The following is an 18,202-nucleotide window of genomic DNA, read 5'->3' as shown; positions in this document are numbered from 1 at the left end:
TAATGTGACCAGAAAAAGAAGTTTTTCGTTTCTTGATTAGAGACAGCAATTTCCTTTCTCTGCTGACTGATCTCAGCACTTCCACATTTGTAACTTTAGCTGTCCCTGGAATACGTAATATTCTTCTATGTACATGTACATCTCGAATGCCTCCAATTTTTTAACTGTTGCTTTCTTTAATGTCCATGTCTCGCAACCATAGAGTAGTGTGGACCAGATGTAGCATTCCATTACTCTTAGTCGAAGATTTAGATCCAATTGCAGATTACATTAAACACCTTTCATTTTGCAAAAGGCCGATCTTGCTATTTCAAATATTCTTTTAATTTCAGTTGAATCACCTCCATTGTCATTAATTTCTCTTTCTAACTAGATATAACTAAATATCCAGGTTCTACCGTATATAATCTCTGGCTTCGCGACGGCTGGAACTGGAACTACTGTATTAGGTGAAACTGTATTTCCCTGTATCATAGCTCCAAACAGATGTGTGGAATTGTCACAGTTTTCACGCCATTACCAGTAACAAAGTCACATGTTCTGATTGTTGCTTCGTATATCTCTGTTATTTATTAACAACATACGAGTGTTGTTAGTTGTTTTTAAATATGCATAATGTATAGTAATTTGAATGAGTTCAGTGACCGTAGAATATCATCTGTTATAAAACCTGGAGTAGTGTTAGAACAGTTCGCTCAAGAAGTTATAGATTTCAGTTCTCACTATGGAAACGATTTGAGTATATATTATACAGCATGTAATGTTGCTGGCAAACCTTCAGTTTTTCCGAAGTACGGTGATTATACCGAGACTTTTGCACTGGTATTTATTTTATTACGTGCATGCCATTTTGTTTATGAAATTAAAAAAGCGTGTTTTAGTTTATTTGTGAAAATTAACGAAGTTGTTTTGATTTTTTCAGAATGTAAACTTTCACTGCAGCGAGGAGAAAAGATAGCAATTAATTCCAGTTCCAGCCCATGTTTTAGTTATTATGTAATTTTGATAATTCTAATAAAGCTTTATAGCCTTCTTTAACATTAGTTTTGCTAGAAAATATTCTCTTCCCAAAATTTTCTGGCTATCTCCAGATTATTAATTATTTTATTATTATTATTATTTATTATTATTATTATCCATATGGTGCACCAGCCAAAAAAAAAAAAAATTCCTTATTACCCTGAGAGAGAGAGAGAAAAGTAGAAAGGAATCACCAAGAAAGAGAATGATGATATCCAGCTCAGGACCCTGGGTGTGCCAAGCCCATACTCACAAGATGTGAGCTCCTGGGGGTGGGTAAACCTCTGGAGGAAGTGGCTTCTTTTGCTTGAATCCATCCTGAATTACTATCTTAAACTAACATAACCTTTTTTCACTGCCAAAAATGAAAGTCTGTTTAAAAAAAAAAAAAAAAAAAAAAAAAAACACTTCTTTTGCTTGAATCTGCTCTGAATTTGGCCAAGCCAACAATGCGGTGACAAGGTGTACCCATAATCTGGAGTTCAACTGTTTTGTTATGTAAGGTTAGCTTTCAGGAAGGCAAGAGTTTGTTAACATGTTAATATGATCAAGTAACTGCTACTTAATTTCCTCTCTTATGTATATGCTGCTTTGCCAGTTTATTAGGTATTCCTCCATTGTCCAAGGAATTGGTTGCTCCAGCACAGACAGCATTGTATTAGTACCAAGCTACATAAAGCAGGTAGTGCAGTACCAAGAGATTTTATGTGTGCAGTTCAGTAACAAAATAGGTCAACAACATGATTTAAGGAATTCTTTTATGCACTATGATAGCCCCAGATGTGCCACTGCAATTGCTGACTGCCACCTGCCAGGACAATCATACACAAGTTTCTAGAGTGTACCAAGAATGGTCCAACAACCAGAAAACATCATGCTTGTGGTATGGTGGTGTATATCCAAGGATAGATACATGACAACAGAACAGTTGAAGAAAGCTGTGAAGGTTGCTATGCTCTGCAAATATACCTCAGCACATGGTGCAGAATAATTTTGTCGTGAAAGAGACTTTTTATGATGTTGTTCAAACTAACCTTATAGATTCTTAAACAGATATCCTGTGAATAGTACAAAGTAAAATAAACTGCACTCTCCTTCTCGCTCCATTTTCAGTTACTTTATAAAAATTCTATGACATATCCATGTGATGAGGAGGCGTGTATAAGACTTTTGGACCATCCTGCAAAATTAGCATTAGTATTAGTAAAGGCACATGATGCAAGAAAGCAAGGTTATATAGCATCAGCCAAAAAAAAAAAAAAAAAAACCTAATTTCACCCATCCACTCACTCCAAATTTTTGTCTACTTCTGCCTTGAATCTGTTTAAGCTATCAACTTCTACAACGACAGATGGAAGTTTGTTCCAGCAATCAACTACATGCTGGCTAAAGGCAAACTTCTGCACATCTATTCTACAACTGTCCTTCCTCAATTTCAATTTATGCCCTCTCAGGTAGTTTATTCTGAGCAAGAGGAAGAATTCCATCAGCATTGAGCATGCTCCAACTATTCAAGGCTTTATACACCTCAATCGTATCACCGCGCAGGTGCCTAGTCTCCAGACACTATAATTTGCAAAATTTAAGATTCACTAATCTTGTTGCCTTTGTACTCGCTCCAACAGCTCACATCGCCGACCGGGCTAGCCGGGTGGGTAAAGTGCCTGCCTGGCAACCCAAAGGTCGCGGGTTCGAATCTCGCCTCGGGCTTGGATCAGAGTAGAAAATATAAAAACCTTGGGAGGTGCAATATGGCCACAGAAGCCGATGCGCCAACAACTACCAAAGAAAAAAAAAAAAAAAAAAAAACTCTACATCCTTCCTAAAACGAGGCCTCCAGACCTGTATAGAGTACTCAAGGTGTAGCCTGACCATTGCCTTATACAAGGGTATAATCACCTCCTTATCCCTGCTAGAAAAATTCCCGTATATCATTGACAAGACACCATCAGCTACTCTTGCAGACCATCTGCACTGCTCAGAAAACTTCATATCTGCCTGCACAATTAACCCCAGGTCCTTTTTATTCTCTAGCACTGTCAGTGCAGTACCACAGAGTAGATACGTTACTCTGGGGTTACTGCTTCCCATATGCAGTACTTTAAATTTGTCAATGTTAAATTTCAGTTGCCACGTCTCAGCCCATCTGCTCAACTTTTCTAGATCCTGTTGCAGCAGCGTATTGTCATTAGTGTCATTAACAACCCTGCCAACCATTAATAAATACATTAAACAACAATGGACCCAACACTGAAACCTGAGGGACTCCAGTAATAACATTAGTCCACGAAGAGCAGTGTCCATTGATTACTACTCTCTGTCTTCTCCCACTCAACCATCCCTTTATCCATAGCTGCAATTTGCTCCAATGCCACACTGCTCCAATATGTTCAGCAGTCTTCCATGTGCAACAGTATCAAAAGCCTTTCTAAGATACAAATATATGATATCAAAGTTATTCCCTGCATCCAGTTCCTTTGTGACCACATTATAGTATCTAATCAAATTGGTCAGACATGACTTCCCCTTAACAAAAGCATGCTGTGTCCGAGCTATAACTGAAGCCTTGTCTAGATGATCCTGCAGTGTTTCTTTAACCAGTGTCTCCATTAATTTCCCTGGAACAGAAGTTAAACTAACAGGTCTGTAATTACTTGTGTCACTATTTGATCCTCCTTTGTGAATTGGGGTCACATTCGAACATCTCCAGTCCATGGGTACTTCCTGTGAGTCCAAGGAAGCTCTCATGATTTGGTTGTTTGCTTACTTACTTTGCTGCTGCCTTTAATGTAACTGGATAGATCCCATCCACCCTAGGTGCCTTTCTTATGTTTATCTTCAACAATATCTCCTCCACTTTGCTCTTAGTTATTACAAAATCATCTAGCTTACTGCCAGAGTTTCTTCCTGAATAACTACTCATGTGTGAATGTAGATGTAAAATATTTGTTTGGTAACTACCTGAGCAGGATCTTCAGCAATTGAACCATCAATATCCAGTGGACCGATCTGATTTATCGCCTTCCAGAGTTTACATAAATAAAGAACTCTTCCTGTTTTTCTTTGCATCCTTTGCCAAAGATTTCTCGTAATCTGCCTTTGGCTGCTTAACCTCCTTTGTGAATTGGTTACAGACCAGTTTATATCTATCATAGGCTTCCGTGCCACCCATTAATTTATATGTATCCTATGCATTTTTCTTCTCTGCCACTTGTCTCATTAGTTCATCTGACATCTATTTAGGCTTGAACAATATTTCTTAGTTGGTATGTAAAGCCTAGTAGCTTCCAAGATTAATTCTTTGAATGCTTCTCATTTTGAATTTGCTGTTGGTAACATCATCAGTTGGTCCCACCATATCGAATTTAAATACTGTCTCAGACCTCCCTAGTCGCCTTTACGAAAGCAAAAACCCTTCCCTTTACCCCTGATGGTAGTTACCTCTTTGAGTAAATCCTATTTCAGCACACTGTGATCACTGCCACTTAATTATTGCGTTATCTGCAGATTATTAATGCATGAAGAATCACTATTGATAATCAGATGAAGAGTATTACTCCCTCTAGTTGCCTCCCGAACATGCTGCTGTAGAAAACAATCATCCAGTAAATCCACAAAAGCCGTGCTAGTGTGTGAGTGACCAAACCACGGATTCCAGTCAGTATCTGGGAAATTAAAACCCCCCATTATAAGACTCTATGATTTACTGGCCCACTCTATTTCTCTGTACAGTTAAATTTTACCAGCTCTTTTTCATTCTCCACCCTGAGTGTGGCACCATCATTTTTATGGTATTCTGGAATTACTATTGCCCATATATCAGAAGTCGGCAACTTGCAGCTCTTTGAGCATGTAACTGCAGCTCGTTTAGCCCACATGAAGCAAAGTTTGAAATGGAGTTAGAGGATTTAAAAATCAAGGACATGTGGAGTGCAAGACTAAAATGCTTTAAAACTGAAATTGAGCATTTGGAGAGGCAAAAGGCTACCCTTGCAATTCTACATAAATGGATGCCGATAGACGAGTTGAAAAAGTCAAACCAAATTGTGTTTGATGCATGGTGTAGCTTATCGGACACGTATATAAATTTGAAAATATTTGCGTTTGGACTTCTCTCTGTTTTTGGTTTGGTGAATTTCTGCGGGCAAATATTTTTGAACATGAACTATATTAAAAATAAATCAAGAAACCGCCTGAACAATGCAAGTCTCTCAGCATACTTAAAGATGAAAATTACAGCATACTTCCCTGTTGCTGAGAGACTTGCTCAAGAAGTTCAGCAGCAAAAGTCACATTAATTAGAAATATTATTAATAAATAATATTTCAAAAAAAAATATATATATATTTAATAAAACACCTTCCCACTCTATTCCATTTCTTAAAAAACTCCCCCCTCCCCGAGCTGAAATGCGGCTCTTCGGATTCTCTCTTTTTTATAATTAGATCAAAAATGGCTCTTCACTCAAAAAGGTTGCCGACCCCTGTCATATATAGTACTTTATATTTATCATTATTAAACCTCTTGTTGCCATTCCTATTAACCACCCTACTAACCTTTGTATCATCAGCAAACTTAGACATTAAACTTGATGTGCCTTCATCAATATTGTTAATAAATATTTAAAACAGTAAAGGGCCCAGCACTGAACCCTGGGGCACTCTCCTAATAACATTAGTCCAAGAATAGTAGTGCCCATTTATAATTGCTGTCTGTCTTCTGCCATTCACCATCCCTTTATCCATAATTGTAACTTGTCCCTAATGCCACACTGTTCCAAATTGTATAGCAGTATTTCATGTGGAACGGTGTCAAAAGCTTTACTAAAATCTAAGTAAATAATGTGAAAATTATTTTTTGCATCCATTTCCTATGTTACTGTGTCATAATATCTAATCAGAATGTTCAGACAACATCTCACCTTAAGGAATTCATTTTCCGATGCTGTATAACTACATTCTGTCATAATAATCCTAAATTACTTCTTTAACCCCTGACTCCATAATTATCCCTAGAACAGAAGTGAAGCTTACAGGTCTAATTTTTTACATTGTGCTTTTATTCACCCCAACCCATTTGTGAATAGGAGAGACATTTGCACATCTCCAGTTTGTAGGGATGTCCCCTGAATCTAAGGATGCTCTCATAATTTTGGCCAAAGGTTTGCTTTACCACCTTTGCTGCTGCTTTTAATATAATTCGTTGGATTCTGTCAGTAACAGGTGCCTTATTTGCTTTTGGTTTTAAGGATTGCTCTTCCACTCTGTCTCTCATTTATCACTAAATCATTTAGCTCTAAATTATAACTTGATACACTTCTGGTATCCCCATCGCTAAAAATTATTTGTTCATGAATATGGATGCAAAATATTTATTCAGTTTGTCAGAAAACTGAAAGGATCATCAGTAGTTATAACTAAGATTATTACGTCATTTATATATACCGGACCAATCACTAGGACCTTTTCTTCTAGTGTTAACATAAGCAAAGGATTCTTTGCTATTTTTCTTCACATTCTTAAACAAAGACTTCTTGTAATCTGCTTTAGCTTGTATAGCCCACTTTAGTGACTTTATTGTAGACCAGTTTGTACTTACTATAGGCTTCTGTGTCTCTTGATAACTTAGTCATCCAATGCATTTTTCTTCTCTTTTACTAGTCTTGTCAGTTCATCTGACATCCATTTAGCTTAAAACCCTGAACAGTATCTCTTGGTGTAATAAGCTTAGTAGATTCTATGATTACTTCTCAGAGTGTTTCCCATTTAGAAGTTAAAATTAGTAACATCATCAGCTGTTGTCACTGAAAATGATTTAAATATTGTCTCTTGTTGTCTCTCTTAACTGTCTAGTGTAGAAAACAGTCATTCAGTAAATCCAGAAAAGTTCTGCTACTGTGTAAGTGACTAAACCATTCTAATCAATTCTATGTGCTTCTTAACCCAGGGTGTAAACTGCCTCCCCCCAACTGTCCTTCCTGTATACATTACACTCACCATATTCAAATTGGTGCCTCCGTAGCCAGGTGGGAAGGAGCAGCAGTGCGTAGCACACGCTTCTTGATTAGACTGGGGTTCGAGCCCCTCACCACCAAATACGGAGGATGCAGAAAGGTCAGGGAATGACCACCGCATATCCCGGAGCAATATGGCCTTAGTTGCTAATGCTCCTAAAAACCAAATAACAAACAAACAAACATATTCAAATTCCACGTCTGAGTGAGTGCCCATGTTTGCGATATCCCTATTTACATTTGATGAGTTAACCAGTTTGATTTCACAAATTCAGATTCATCAAATTTATGTACTGTACTCCTATCCTTAGCATGCAAGCAAGTATATGTGTGTCTTTTTTTGCTCTTGGCTGTTCCGTGAGAACCCCCAACAGGCCTTATAATATCCCACACTTTGATTCAGGTTGCTGCACAATTTGATACAAGCAGCACAATTATTAATTTTGCCTCCTCATGGTCTGTGTATTTCCCTGAGTTAACAGTTTTTGGCCTGCCTAATACAGCCTTGATGGCATCAGCAAATATTATTACACCTCTTCTATTAGGGCAGTGCAACATGAATATGTAAAATGCCATATGTAACATGCCGAAATGTAGCCAGTGTACTATATTTCTGTGCAACATTCTAGATGAGAGTTTTAAGAGAAGAGTGAAAGGACACTGGAGTGCAACACAAGTATGGATGAAAAATGAACAAGAACTTTGGAGATGTAAAGATTTCATATGGAAAACACAAATGTTCAGGTAGTTTTCGTGATTCAAATATGAACAAACCTTTATGGAAGATGAACATTCTGTTGTCATCAACAAGTAGAAGGGTTGAAATATGTCAAAAGTGTTCATTTGAGAGTTAACAAAAATTGATTAATGATCTGATGGAGCATTGTCAGGATGGTACACATGGAAAATCCCTCACATTTTTCTACAGTTCTTTTTAATTAAATTTGGTTTATTAGCCCTCGGTCACGAGTTCCTACAATGCAGAGAGGCAACAGCTCCAGACAAGCCAGTGGTTGCAGGTTTTTCCAAAAGGCATTCTGAACAAAGTGCCAGACCAGTGTGGCTGTATAGAGAAGTACCATCTATACAGTACAGAAAACATGCTGACAATGCTGAGCTTGCCCCAGGACAACTAATGCAACATCTATAGGGGCTTACAGTAAAGCATAAAGACACACGTTTACAATAGAATACAATACAATTAATAGGAAAAACAAAATTGTTGACACATGTAGTTAAAATTAAATACACAACTGACGTGACGTGACTTGGCTATCACTAAATTCTCGAGATTAGCTAATGTATGAGAAACTGCAGTTCAATACATAAAGACCGGAGTTACCTGATGAGGTATGTGCTCCCCTAGACATCTAGACTGTAAATTCTGGGTGAGAGGAGAGGAAGGATATAATATTGTGGTTATATTTAGTTCGGTGGAGATTCATTAGTATGAGTTTAGCCGCTTGTGACAGGAGAGCTTTGTTATGGGCTTTTAAGACCAGGTCTATACTCAGACCATTGACAGAGAACAGAGTGTTGAATGAAAAGTTCCTTTCGATTAAACGGAGTAGAGTTAGTAAAGGGGCTAGTGTTGGTTTAGATCTTGCTGCTTTCTTGGGGATTCTCCAAGCTACGACTTCCTAAATTTCTAGGCAATCAATGTCCATGTTGTACAGTTTTGTAAAGAAAGAAAGGTTGTTATACCAGATTGAAAGTGAGAAGTCAGAGTAGTTTAGGCAGTTGACCACGAATGCTCAGGAAGAGACAGGTTCATAGCTAGATTTAAAGAAGTCCATTTAAGAAACCAGTATTCAACTGAAGAGATCCTTTTGAAGTTTGCATTGGCCCAGTCAGGGGAGGCATAGAGAATTTTTGGTTTGATGATTTTGGAGAAGAAATTTATTATAATATGGGCCTTCAAGACTACATAGATAAAATGGCTTCCAATGCATGGCTCACGAATGGGACACTCTTCCCCGAGACTGAAGGATTCGTGCTCACCATCCAAGACCAGGTAATCAACACCAGAAAGTATATAAAATACATTGCCAGGGAACCCGGAGTGTCAGATAACACATTGACAATGCCACCTAGCCTTGGAAATGATCCAACACATCACCACAGGATGCCAGATGATCACCCAAATGGAGTACACTTGTAGACATGACCAAGTAGCCAGGATAATACATCAGAAGCTAGCAAGGAGATACCAGTACTAGATCCAGGCCATACTACAGACCCCAACCCACAAGCTGTATTGGGACCATGCCATAATAAAGGACAAGACAATCCCACACAGCTGACCAGACATAACCCTTGTCGACAAGAAGCAAAAGGCTACCTATCTGATTGACATAGCAGTACCCAGCACTGGTAACCTCCAGAAAACCCACAAAGAACAGATCAGGAAGTACACAGACCTAAGACAGGAGATCAAAGAGTTGGCATATGCAACACGTAACGACCATCCCGATCATCGTGTCAACCACCAGTATGGTGCCAAAGACCTACATTACAGTCTAGCAGCAATAGGTCTCCCAGAGAACATATACAAGGAACTCCAAAGAGTTGCAATCCTGAACACGTGTAGAATAGTCAGAGAGTTCCTCGACCAAAAGTAACACCAGACATAACTACCCTGCATACTTGGTAGCAATACCCATCATGGCATGGAAGGCTGCATCAGGGAGGAATAAGATAATAATAATTATTATTATTATTATTATTATTATTTCTCCCTGATTGGAGGTTCCACCTCGTGAAGGGTATTGCTACCAAGTACACAGGGTGATTGTTGTTATGTCTGGTGTTACTGTTGGTCAAAGAACTCTGACTATTATTATTATTATATGTAATATGGTACACTTTCTTTGATCGGCTGGTATTTCCTTGCTAGCTTCTGATGTATTATCCTGGCTACCTGGTCGTGTCTACGAGTGTACTCAGTCTGGGTGATCACCTTGCATCCCACGGTGATATGTTGGATAATTTCTGAGGCCATGTGGTATCGTTGACATGTGTCATCTGACACTCCAGGCTCCTTGGTGATGTAGTTTCTGGTGTTGATTACCTGGTCTTGGATGGCCAGCATGAATCCTTCAATCTTCGGGAAGAGCGTCCTGCTCATGAGCCATGCATTGGAAGCCATTTTATCTATGTGATCTTGATGGAGATCATTATAGTGTCTGCCATTGGAGTGTCTTTTTTTTGCCCATCTTTCTAGCTTTGTTTGTACCATCTGGCCGGGGGGGGGACTCCTCACTTAGGTTGAGTGGGGGTATGCCATTGTCTATCTAATTATTATTATTATTTTTATCATCATCATCTCTGGTTTTCATCAAATAACCTGATATTTGATGAAAACCAGAGAGCCTTTTACAGGAACATTGGACAAGAGGAGGGTGCCAGACGCCCTGACCAGAAGGCCCTTGAGGAGTTCTGGGATAACTTGCGGAGCAGCAAAGTTCACCAATAATGGGCATGCCCTTTGGATAGACCTAAAATGGAAGAAAGCCAAACAAGAGATCACAGGTTAGGAGATGCAGGCAATCAGGAAATACCACAAGTGGTAAACCCCAGGAATCGATAACATCCACAACTACTGGTTCAACTGCACACACAAGCACATAGTGGATCAGTTCACCCAGATGATAAGGCAACCTGACATACCCCTCGACGTGGGCACCTGTATGTGGTGAGGGGACCTCCCAGTGATGCTGCTGGTTTTCCGGATTAGCATCACTGGGATCTAACGCCCATACCTTGGTTCCAGGGTTACATCATTGGAATCCGGCGTGTGCAGCTGTGCGCCGCGACCTGTGGAATTCGGAAAGGGGAATCCTGGTGGTTGAGGGGCCCAGCCTTAATACACCACTTTGGCCCCTGCTTCGACAAGACTGGTGGTCCCGGACTGACTGGGATTAATCGACGGGTGGTTCTTACTGCTAGGGTCAACTGCGTTCCAATAAGTCTCCCTCCCTTTGGTCCTGGGATGGGATCAAGGCTTATTGGAAACGTGGGTATGGTGCTCCTAAGCAAACTTGGCGTCCCATTCGTGTACGCAGTACCTGCTAGTTCACGAGTGGGCATCCCCTCATAGGGCTCCGTGGTGGGTGAGGTACTTAGGGCATTGGAAATTTTTATTTTACTCCTATGAGTATTATAAATCTAATTCTTCTGGTGCCCTAACAAGGCCCCTACCTAATTGAGATGATAACTCAGAAAAAACCTCTGTAAAAAGAGCCAGAACTGAGGATACACCACCATCAGTGACACCGCTCTTCCTCATCCTCCATTTCACCGGAGAACAGTCAGTTGGGAAGATGTCACCCTTCTTTATCCAGAAAGGATTAGAAGGGTTGGCAGGGTCACCTAAATCTGTAAAAAGACTGCGTCATGGCGACCTTTTGGTCAAAGCTTCTACCACAAAACAAGCGGCAAAAATCATAAACTCTACATCCATAGGAGGAATACCTATCATCGTAACCCCCCACAAAACTCTGAATACTTCACGAGGTGTTATATCAGAGTGGGACCTTCTTCATGTCTCCGAAGAAGAAATCTGCTCTGAATTGAAAGACCAAGAAGTGACAGCTGTCAAGAGAATATCGTTACGAAAGGATGGGAACTCATCCCTACCTGAGTTCTTATCCTCACATTCAACACCCCACGGCCTCCAAGTTCCATCAAGGCAGGCTATCTAAACTGCCCAGTGAGGATTTATATCCCAAACCCACTGAGGTGTTTTAGATGACAAAAATACGGCCACTCACAAACATCTTGTCGTGGTAACTCTGCCTGTGCTCGATGTGGTGTTAAAGACCACGAGAGCAAGGAATGTTCAGCTTCAAAACCGATCTGTGTCAATTGCCAAGGAGAGCACCCTGCCTACTCTAGAGCATGCCAGCGGTGGAAGGATGAAAAAGAAATCCCAAAACTGAAAACAGAGCTGAATATCTCCTACACAGAGGCCAGAAAACATATCCAACCAATAAATAGCGGGAAACCTTCGTATGCCCAGAAGGTTTTTGCTAAGTGCACTATCGGTACACAAACTGAGATGACTATACTACCAAGAGGGTCATTCACTTCGATTGCACGCTATTTATTGAGTTCACAAAAGCCCACCAAAAAAACATAATCGGCTGACACTCCTATATCTGTACCTCCTAGTGCTCCACCACTACCAAAACCAAATGGTAAAGAAAAGCTAAAAAGTTCAGAAGAGTCACCCGTAGTACCAGAAACAATGGATGTAGAGAATAAGGAGGTACCGGACAAATCAGTCTTGGAACTCTTTGCGGAGGAAGAAATGAACACAGGACAGCGTCCACACTTCCCCAAAAAAGATAAATCTAAGACTAACAAAAGTAAGCCCTCAGCACCTTGGAAGCCGCCTGGTGGACCCACCAAGCCAAAATAATGGCTAAATTCCTACAATGGAATTGTTGTGGATTCTGGCGAAATACTGATGGCATCAAGGCCCTCCTGCAAAAGCGCGAGCCAGTTTGCTTTTGCTTGCAGGAGACTTATCTAAAGGCAAATGATGACCCCACCATGCATAACATCAGAATTTTTCATAAGGAACAGAATTTCGGGTGGTCCTGCTCATGGAGGCATGGCTATCCTTGTAGGCAACCAGACCCCAGTTCAGGCCTTGCTACTTACAACCAGCATAGAGACTGTTGCAATTCGCCTTACAGTGGGATTTCTATTAACCGTCTGTTCAATTTATTTGCCACCTGGGACTGACATCTCCCACGAAGACCTTGATGATCTTGTAACGCAGTTGCCTCCCCCTTTCTTACTTCCAGGGGATTTTAATGGACATAACACCCTGTGGGGTAGTGCTAGCAATAATGGAAGGGGACGAGTCATAGAGCATATGCTAAATGACAACGACCTCTCCCTTCTAAATGTGGGAACCAACACATTCTTCCACATGCCTACCCGTATGCTTTCTGCCATTGATCTTTCTATCTGCTCCCCCCTCTCTACTTCCTTCACTGACTTGGGAAGTGGAGGAGAACCCATATGGAAGTGATCACTTCCCTGTGATAACCTGCTTATACAGTGGGAGACAGTGTCTTCCCTTCAGGTTACCATGGTGGAAGACTGGTCAGGCTGACTGGAATGCCTTCCAACATCAGGCAAATTTTGACCTTAATGCAGTCAGTCAGGAGCCTATCAATGATGCAGTCATGTACATCACAGAAAATATCGTCCATGCAGCTGCCAATACCATACCAAAAACATCTGCCCGGTTTCCATCTTTTCCCAAGCCATGGTGGAATTCACAATGCACAACAGGAAAAAAGGCTGAAAACAAAGCTTGGGGGATATTCCGCCGACATTCTACCACTGTTAATCTAATAGCCTTCAAACGTGCGCGAGCCAAAGCATGCTACATTCGCCGTCAGAGTCAAAAGGAATAATGGATCCGTTTTACATCATCTATTAACCAGTCTACCAACACTAAGGTAGTCTGGGATAAAATCCGAAAAATGAAGGGAAAATATACATCCCACCCCTCATAGATCCTAGACTATAATGGATGCACTATTGCAGAGCCCACTGCAATAGCCAATGCTCTTGGGGAAACATTTTCAAACATCTCTGGGATATCATCCTATTCCCCAGAGTTTCTTGGTCCTGAAACATAAAAGAGAAAAAGAGGCACTAAATTTCACACCGAAAGGCCTTTTTCCCTACAACGTGCCTTTCGCTCTGCAAGAACTAAAAAGAGCTCTCTATCATTCCAAGGAAAGTGCTGTTGGACCAGATGGCATCCATTATGAAATGCTTAAACATCTCTCACCAACATCAATGGATCATCTGCTTGTTCTCTATAACAGAATCTATATAAAAGAGCAATTTCCAGATTCCTGGCGCATGGCATTTGTGCTTGCCTTTGCGAAGCCAAGAAAGGATCCTAAACTCCCTACTAATTACAGTCCTATAGCTCTGACTAGCTGTCTGTGCAAAATCCTGGAGAGAATGGTTAATTTTCGGTTAATGTGGTATTTAGAATCGAATGATCTTCTCTCCAGCATCCAGTGCGGCAGATCAACTCTTGATCACTTAATTAGACTGGAAACATCCATCCGGGATGCTTTCCTAAAACGCAAACACTTGGTGTCAGTATTCTTTGACATGGAGAAGGCATATGACACAACTTGGAGATTTGGTATCTTAAAAGATTTGCATAGCCTTGGTCTTAGAGGGCACCTCCCCATTTTTATTAAAACTTTTTAGCCAATCTATCTTTCCAAGTTCGTGTGGGATCCTCACTCTCTCGTCCCTTCTGCCAAGAAGAGGGAGTACCATAATGATCAGTATTAAGTGTCATGCTTTTCGCCATCAAAGTAAATTCTATCACAGAACAGCTTCCTCCAACTGTAAACAGCACCCTCTATGTTGATGACTTTAGCATATTTTGTCACCATGCAACATGAGGGTTATTGAAAGACAACTGCAACAAGCCATCAATCACCTTAATTCCTGGGCACTTGCTAATGGCTTCAGGTTCTTGCTGGAGAAGACTGTTTGTGTACACCTTTGTCGTAAGCATAATCTTCATCCTGAACCTGAATTAAGACTCGGACAAAATGCTATTCCAGTAGTGTCAGACCCAAAATTCTTGGGACTTGTGTTTGATAAAAATTTGACCATTTTTGAAAATATTCATCAACCTCGTACAAAGTGCACGAGGGGACTAAATATTCTTCGCTCTCTCTCTTCTACACGTTGGGGAGCAGACAGGTGCACCTTACTACGTATTTATTGTGCACTTGTATGATCCAAATTAGATTACGGGTCCCAGGTATACTCCTCAGCCAGAGACAGTGTCCTTCGATGGCTGGATTCTGTCCTCCATCAGGCTATCCGTATCGCTACTGGAGCATTTCGAACATCTCCTGTCCAGAGCTCATAGGTCGAAACAAACGAACCACCGTTATCCCTTTGACATAAGCAGTTGTCTTTAAACTATGCTTTAAAGTTGAAATCCCTGCCAGACCATCCTACGTGGACATCCATTTTTGAGCCACATTGGGAAAATTTGTACAATATCCATCAGACTGCCAACCGACCCTTTGGTGTTCGTGTCCAAGAGCTGCTCAGAGAGTTTAACATCATGGTAGACAAGGTTGTACAAACACCAAAAGAAACTCTTCCACCCCGGCATGCTCATACCCCCATTGTGTGACTTTTCCCTTAAGAAATGGGTAAAGTCTGAGACTCCATCATCTGTCTACCAGCAGCTCTATTCTGCACACCGAGCTGAGCACTCCAACTTCCTGCCAGTTTACACAGACAGCTCGAAGTCTGAATCGTGCGTAGGATCTGCTGTTGTCTTTCCAGACACTATAATATCTCAGCAGATCCTTCCTGAATCCAGCATATACACTGCAGAGCTGCATGCTATAGAGTTAGCCTTGGATCACATTCGAACTCGTCAATGCCAAAGGTCAATAATATATTCTAATTCTTTGAGTGTATTACAGTCTTTATTACCTTTGAGACACAACTCTCATCCAGTTCTCTGTCGGGTTCAGCAGAAGATACATTCTCTTCATGAATACAAGTTTGATATCTGCTTCTGCTGGATTCCTAGCCACATTGGGATAAGGGGAAATGATTTGGCTGACACTTCAGCCAAATCAGCAGTTCCCACTAATAATCGTTGACTGTCAGTCCCCTATACAGACTACAGGCAAATAATATGCAACAAGATATATTCCCAATGGCAAGAACTATGGCATAGAGAGAGAACAAATAAATTATACCAAATAAAGCCTGTAATAGAAACATGGCAGTCCAGTCTGCGCAGGAATCGGAGCGAGGAAGTTGTTCTTGCTCGACTCCCGCATAGGACACAGTCATCTGACATTGGTTTCTGCTGAGGGCAGATGACCCTCTTATGTGTGAGTCTTGCGACACCATTTTATCAATAAAGCATATTTTAATAGATTGCGTTAATTTTACCCATGTTCGCAATATATATTTTACCGCTTTTACTCATCCGACTGGGCCTTATACACTCAGTCAGATTTTATCAGACAATGACCACGTGTCAGCAGTTAAGTTTTTACAAGCTATTAATATATACACACATATATAAATTGGATAATTTACCTTTAAACTTATACTGCCTTATATATATATATAAATAACAATTTGATGAAGTAACCTTTTTAAAGGTTACCAGAATTTATCTTTGTTGATATTTTTATCTTTTCTTGGCACAGTATAACCGCAGTCATTTTTGCGCCAATAAAATCAAAATCAAATCAAATCAAGCAACCTGACATAATCCCAGAATTCCTGACTCAAGCAATCGCCTACTTACAGCTAAGGACAAAAACCACAAATGCTGAAATACAGCATTTGTGGTTTTGAAAAACTGAAATACAAACCAATCACCTGTCTCCCAACAGTGTACAAGATCCTGACCAACTGCATAACTAAGAAGATATCAGACCACTTGGAGAGCCAGAACATCAAAGCTTAGCAGCAGCAATGTAGGCAGAGAATGCAGAGGTCAAAGAGCAATTGACCATTAATGTGGCAGTTATGGAGCAAGCCTATAAAAAGCACCGCAACCTGTACACAGCTTACATTGACTATCACAAGGACTTTGATTCTGTGTCCCGTAGCTGGCTGATGGAGACACTGAAGATCTACAAAGAAGCTAGCATAAAAATACCAGCTGATCAAAGACTAGAGATCCCTACTCACAGACTATACTGGAACAATAATAATGGACAAGACCATCCCATGCAACAGACTAGACATAACCCTCATTGACAAGAAGGAAAGGGCTGCCTAACCTGATCATCATAGTGATGTACAACACCAGCAACCTACAAGGAAAAGATCAAGAAGAACAGAGACCTAAGACAGGAAATCAAAGAAATGTGGCATATGGAATAAGTAATGACCATCCTGATCACCATGTCAACCAACAGCATGGTACCAAAGAGTCTCCATAAGAACCTATCAGCAGTAGGCCTCCCAGAGACCACTTACATGGAACTCCAGAAAGCTGCAATCCTGAACACCTGTAGAATTAGTCATCAACCATAAGAGTTCATCAACCAATAGCAATAATAATAATAGTAACTAGACATAACCAACCATTCCATGCACCTGGTACAAGTGTCTGTCACAGGGCAGAAAAATTCCCATATAGGAGAAAAAGTTTAAAATAATAATAATAATATAAGGTACAAGCTTTATTTTGAAATAGAAAATTACAAAATACACCTCTTATTCTTAAACCAGCATTAAACACATACAGTTAGTCATTGATTGCGCCTGTTACCCATTCAGTGCTGTCCCCGGGTATAATCAAAACAAGTGTGACTGCTCACTGTCACATCTGATTGTACTAATTTCAACCTTCGTGTTTTTTGATAAAGGGATGGCAATTACCAGTTCTGACTGCCCAGCTGAACTGATTATACTTTTTTGAAGGGGAGGAATGCTGCTTTCAAAAATAGGCATAGAAAATGTGACCTTTTTTAAAATTCAAAAGCAATTTGGGAATCGATACCACATTCCAAAATTGCCAGTAGATTGTTGAAGAGCTATTAGAATTATACTTTGTGTATGGTTCTGCAAATAATGGAGCAAAACAGACATTTAGTGAAGAAACAGGTGTAGATTTTGATAACCCTTCATCAGAAGATATTTGTGACATTTTAAAGGTTGCAAAGTAGTGTTATACACCATGCAAGGCAGATCAGAATTTCACATGAAATACAATTTTTATTTTATTTTTTTCAGTAATATTCTTTTTTATATATTTTAAATCTTTATTTTGTGACTACCTCTGGTAAAAAAAATATTACTTCATAAATAAGGTCTCTTAAGTTTTTAAAATATATAAAGAGTTAAGCTTAGCTCTGAAATAAACCTGGCATACAGCTGCCATAAGAGAGGAAAAAAAAAACTCAGTTTGAATGGGTTAAAGTCATCAACACAAAAAAGAAAGAAAAGCCATCTAGGAATAATATTACTCAGACTATTTCTGATTACTCCATGATGTGAGATGTGTGTGTACGTCATACATGCGTGTCCACACACACATGCATATATTAGTTGACAGTGCATAATTTATTCTATATATTAACTTAATATATATTAAATATTCATTTTTATGAGTGA

The 18,202-nt window shown here is 40.0% G+C and overlaps 1 protein-coding gene across 1 annotated transcript in view; it reads left to right on the top strand.

Moving 5' to 3' along the window:
- Positions 1–615: 615 nt before the first annotated feature.
- Positions 616–18,202, top strand: part of Fbxl4 (F box and leucine-rich-repeat gene 4) — a 105,501-nt gene continuing 87,914 nt past the window's right edge. Inside the window, exon 1 of the mRNA XM_090370048.1 lies at positions 616–822. Within this exon, the coding sequence (XP_090226174.1) occupies positions 616–822 (207 nt within the window). The remainder of the gene's footprint in view (positions 823–18,202) is intronic.

The sequence above is a fragment of the Mastigoproctus giganteus genome, chromosome 1 (assembly GCF_048544385.1).
Source record: "Mastigoproctus giganteus isolate SK-2022 chromosome 1, ASM4854438v1, whole genome shotgun sequence".
In the NCBI taxonomy this organism is placed as follows: domain Eukaryota; kingdom Metazoa; phylum Arthropoda; class Arachnida; order Uropygi; family Thelyphonidae; genus Mastigoproctus; species Mastigoproctus giganteus.
Note: the sequence above shows the minus strand (reverse complement) of the source record. Positions and strands in the feature narration are given on the sequence as shown.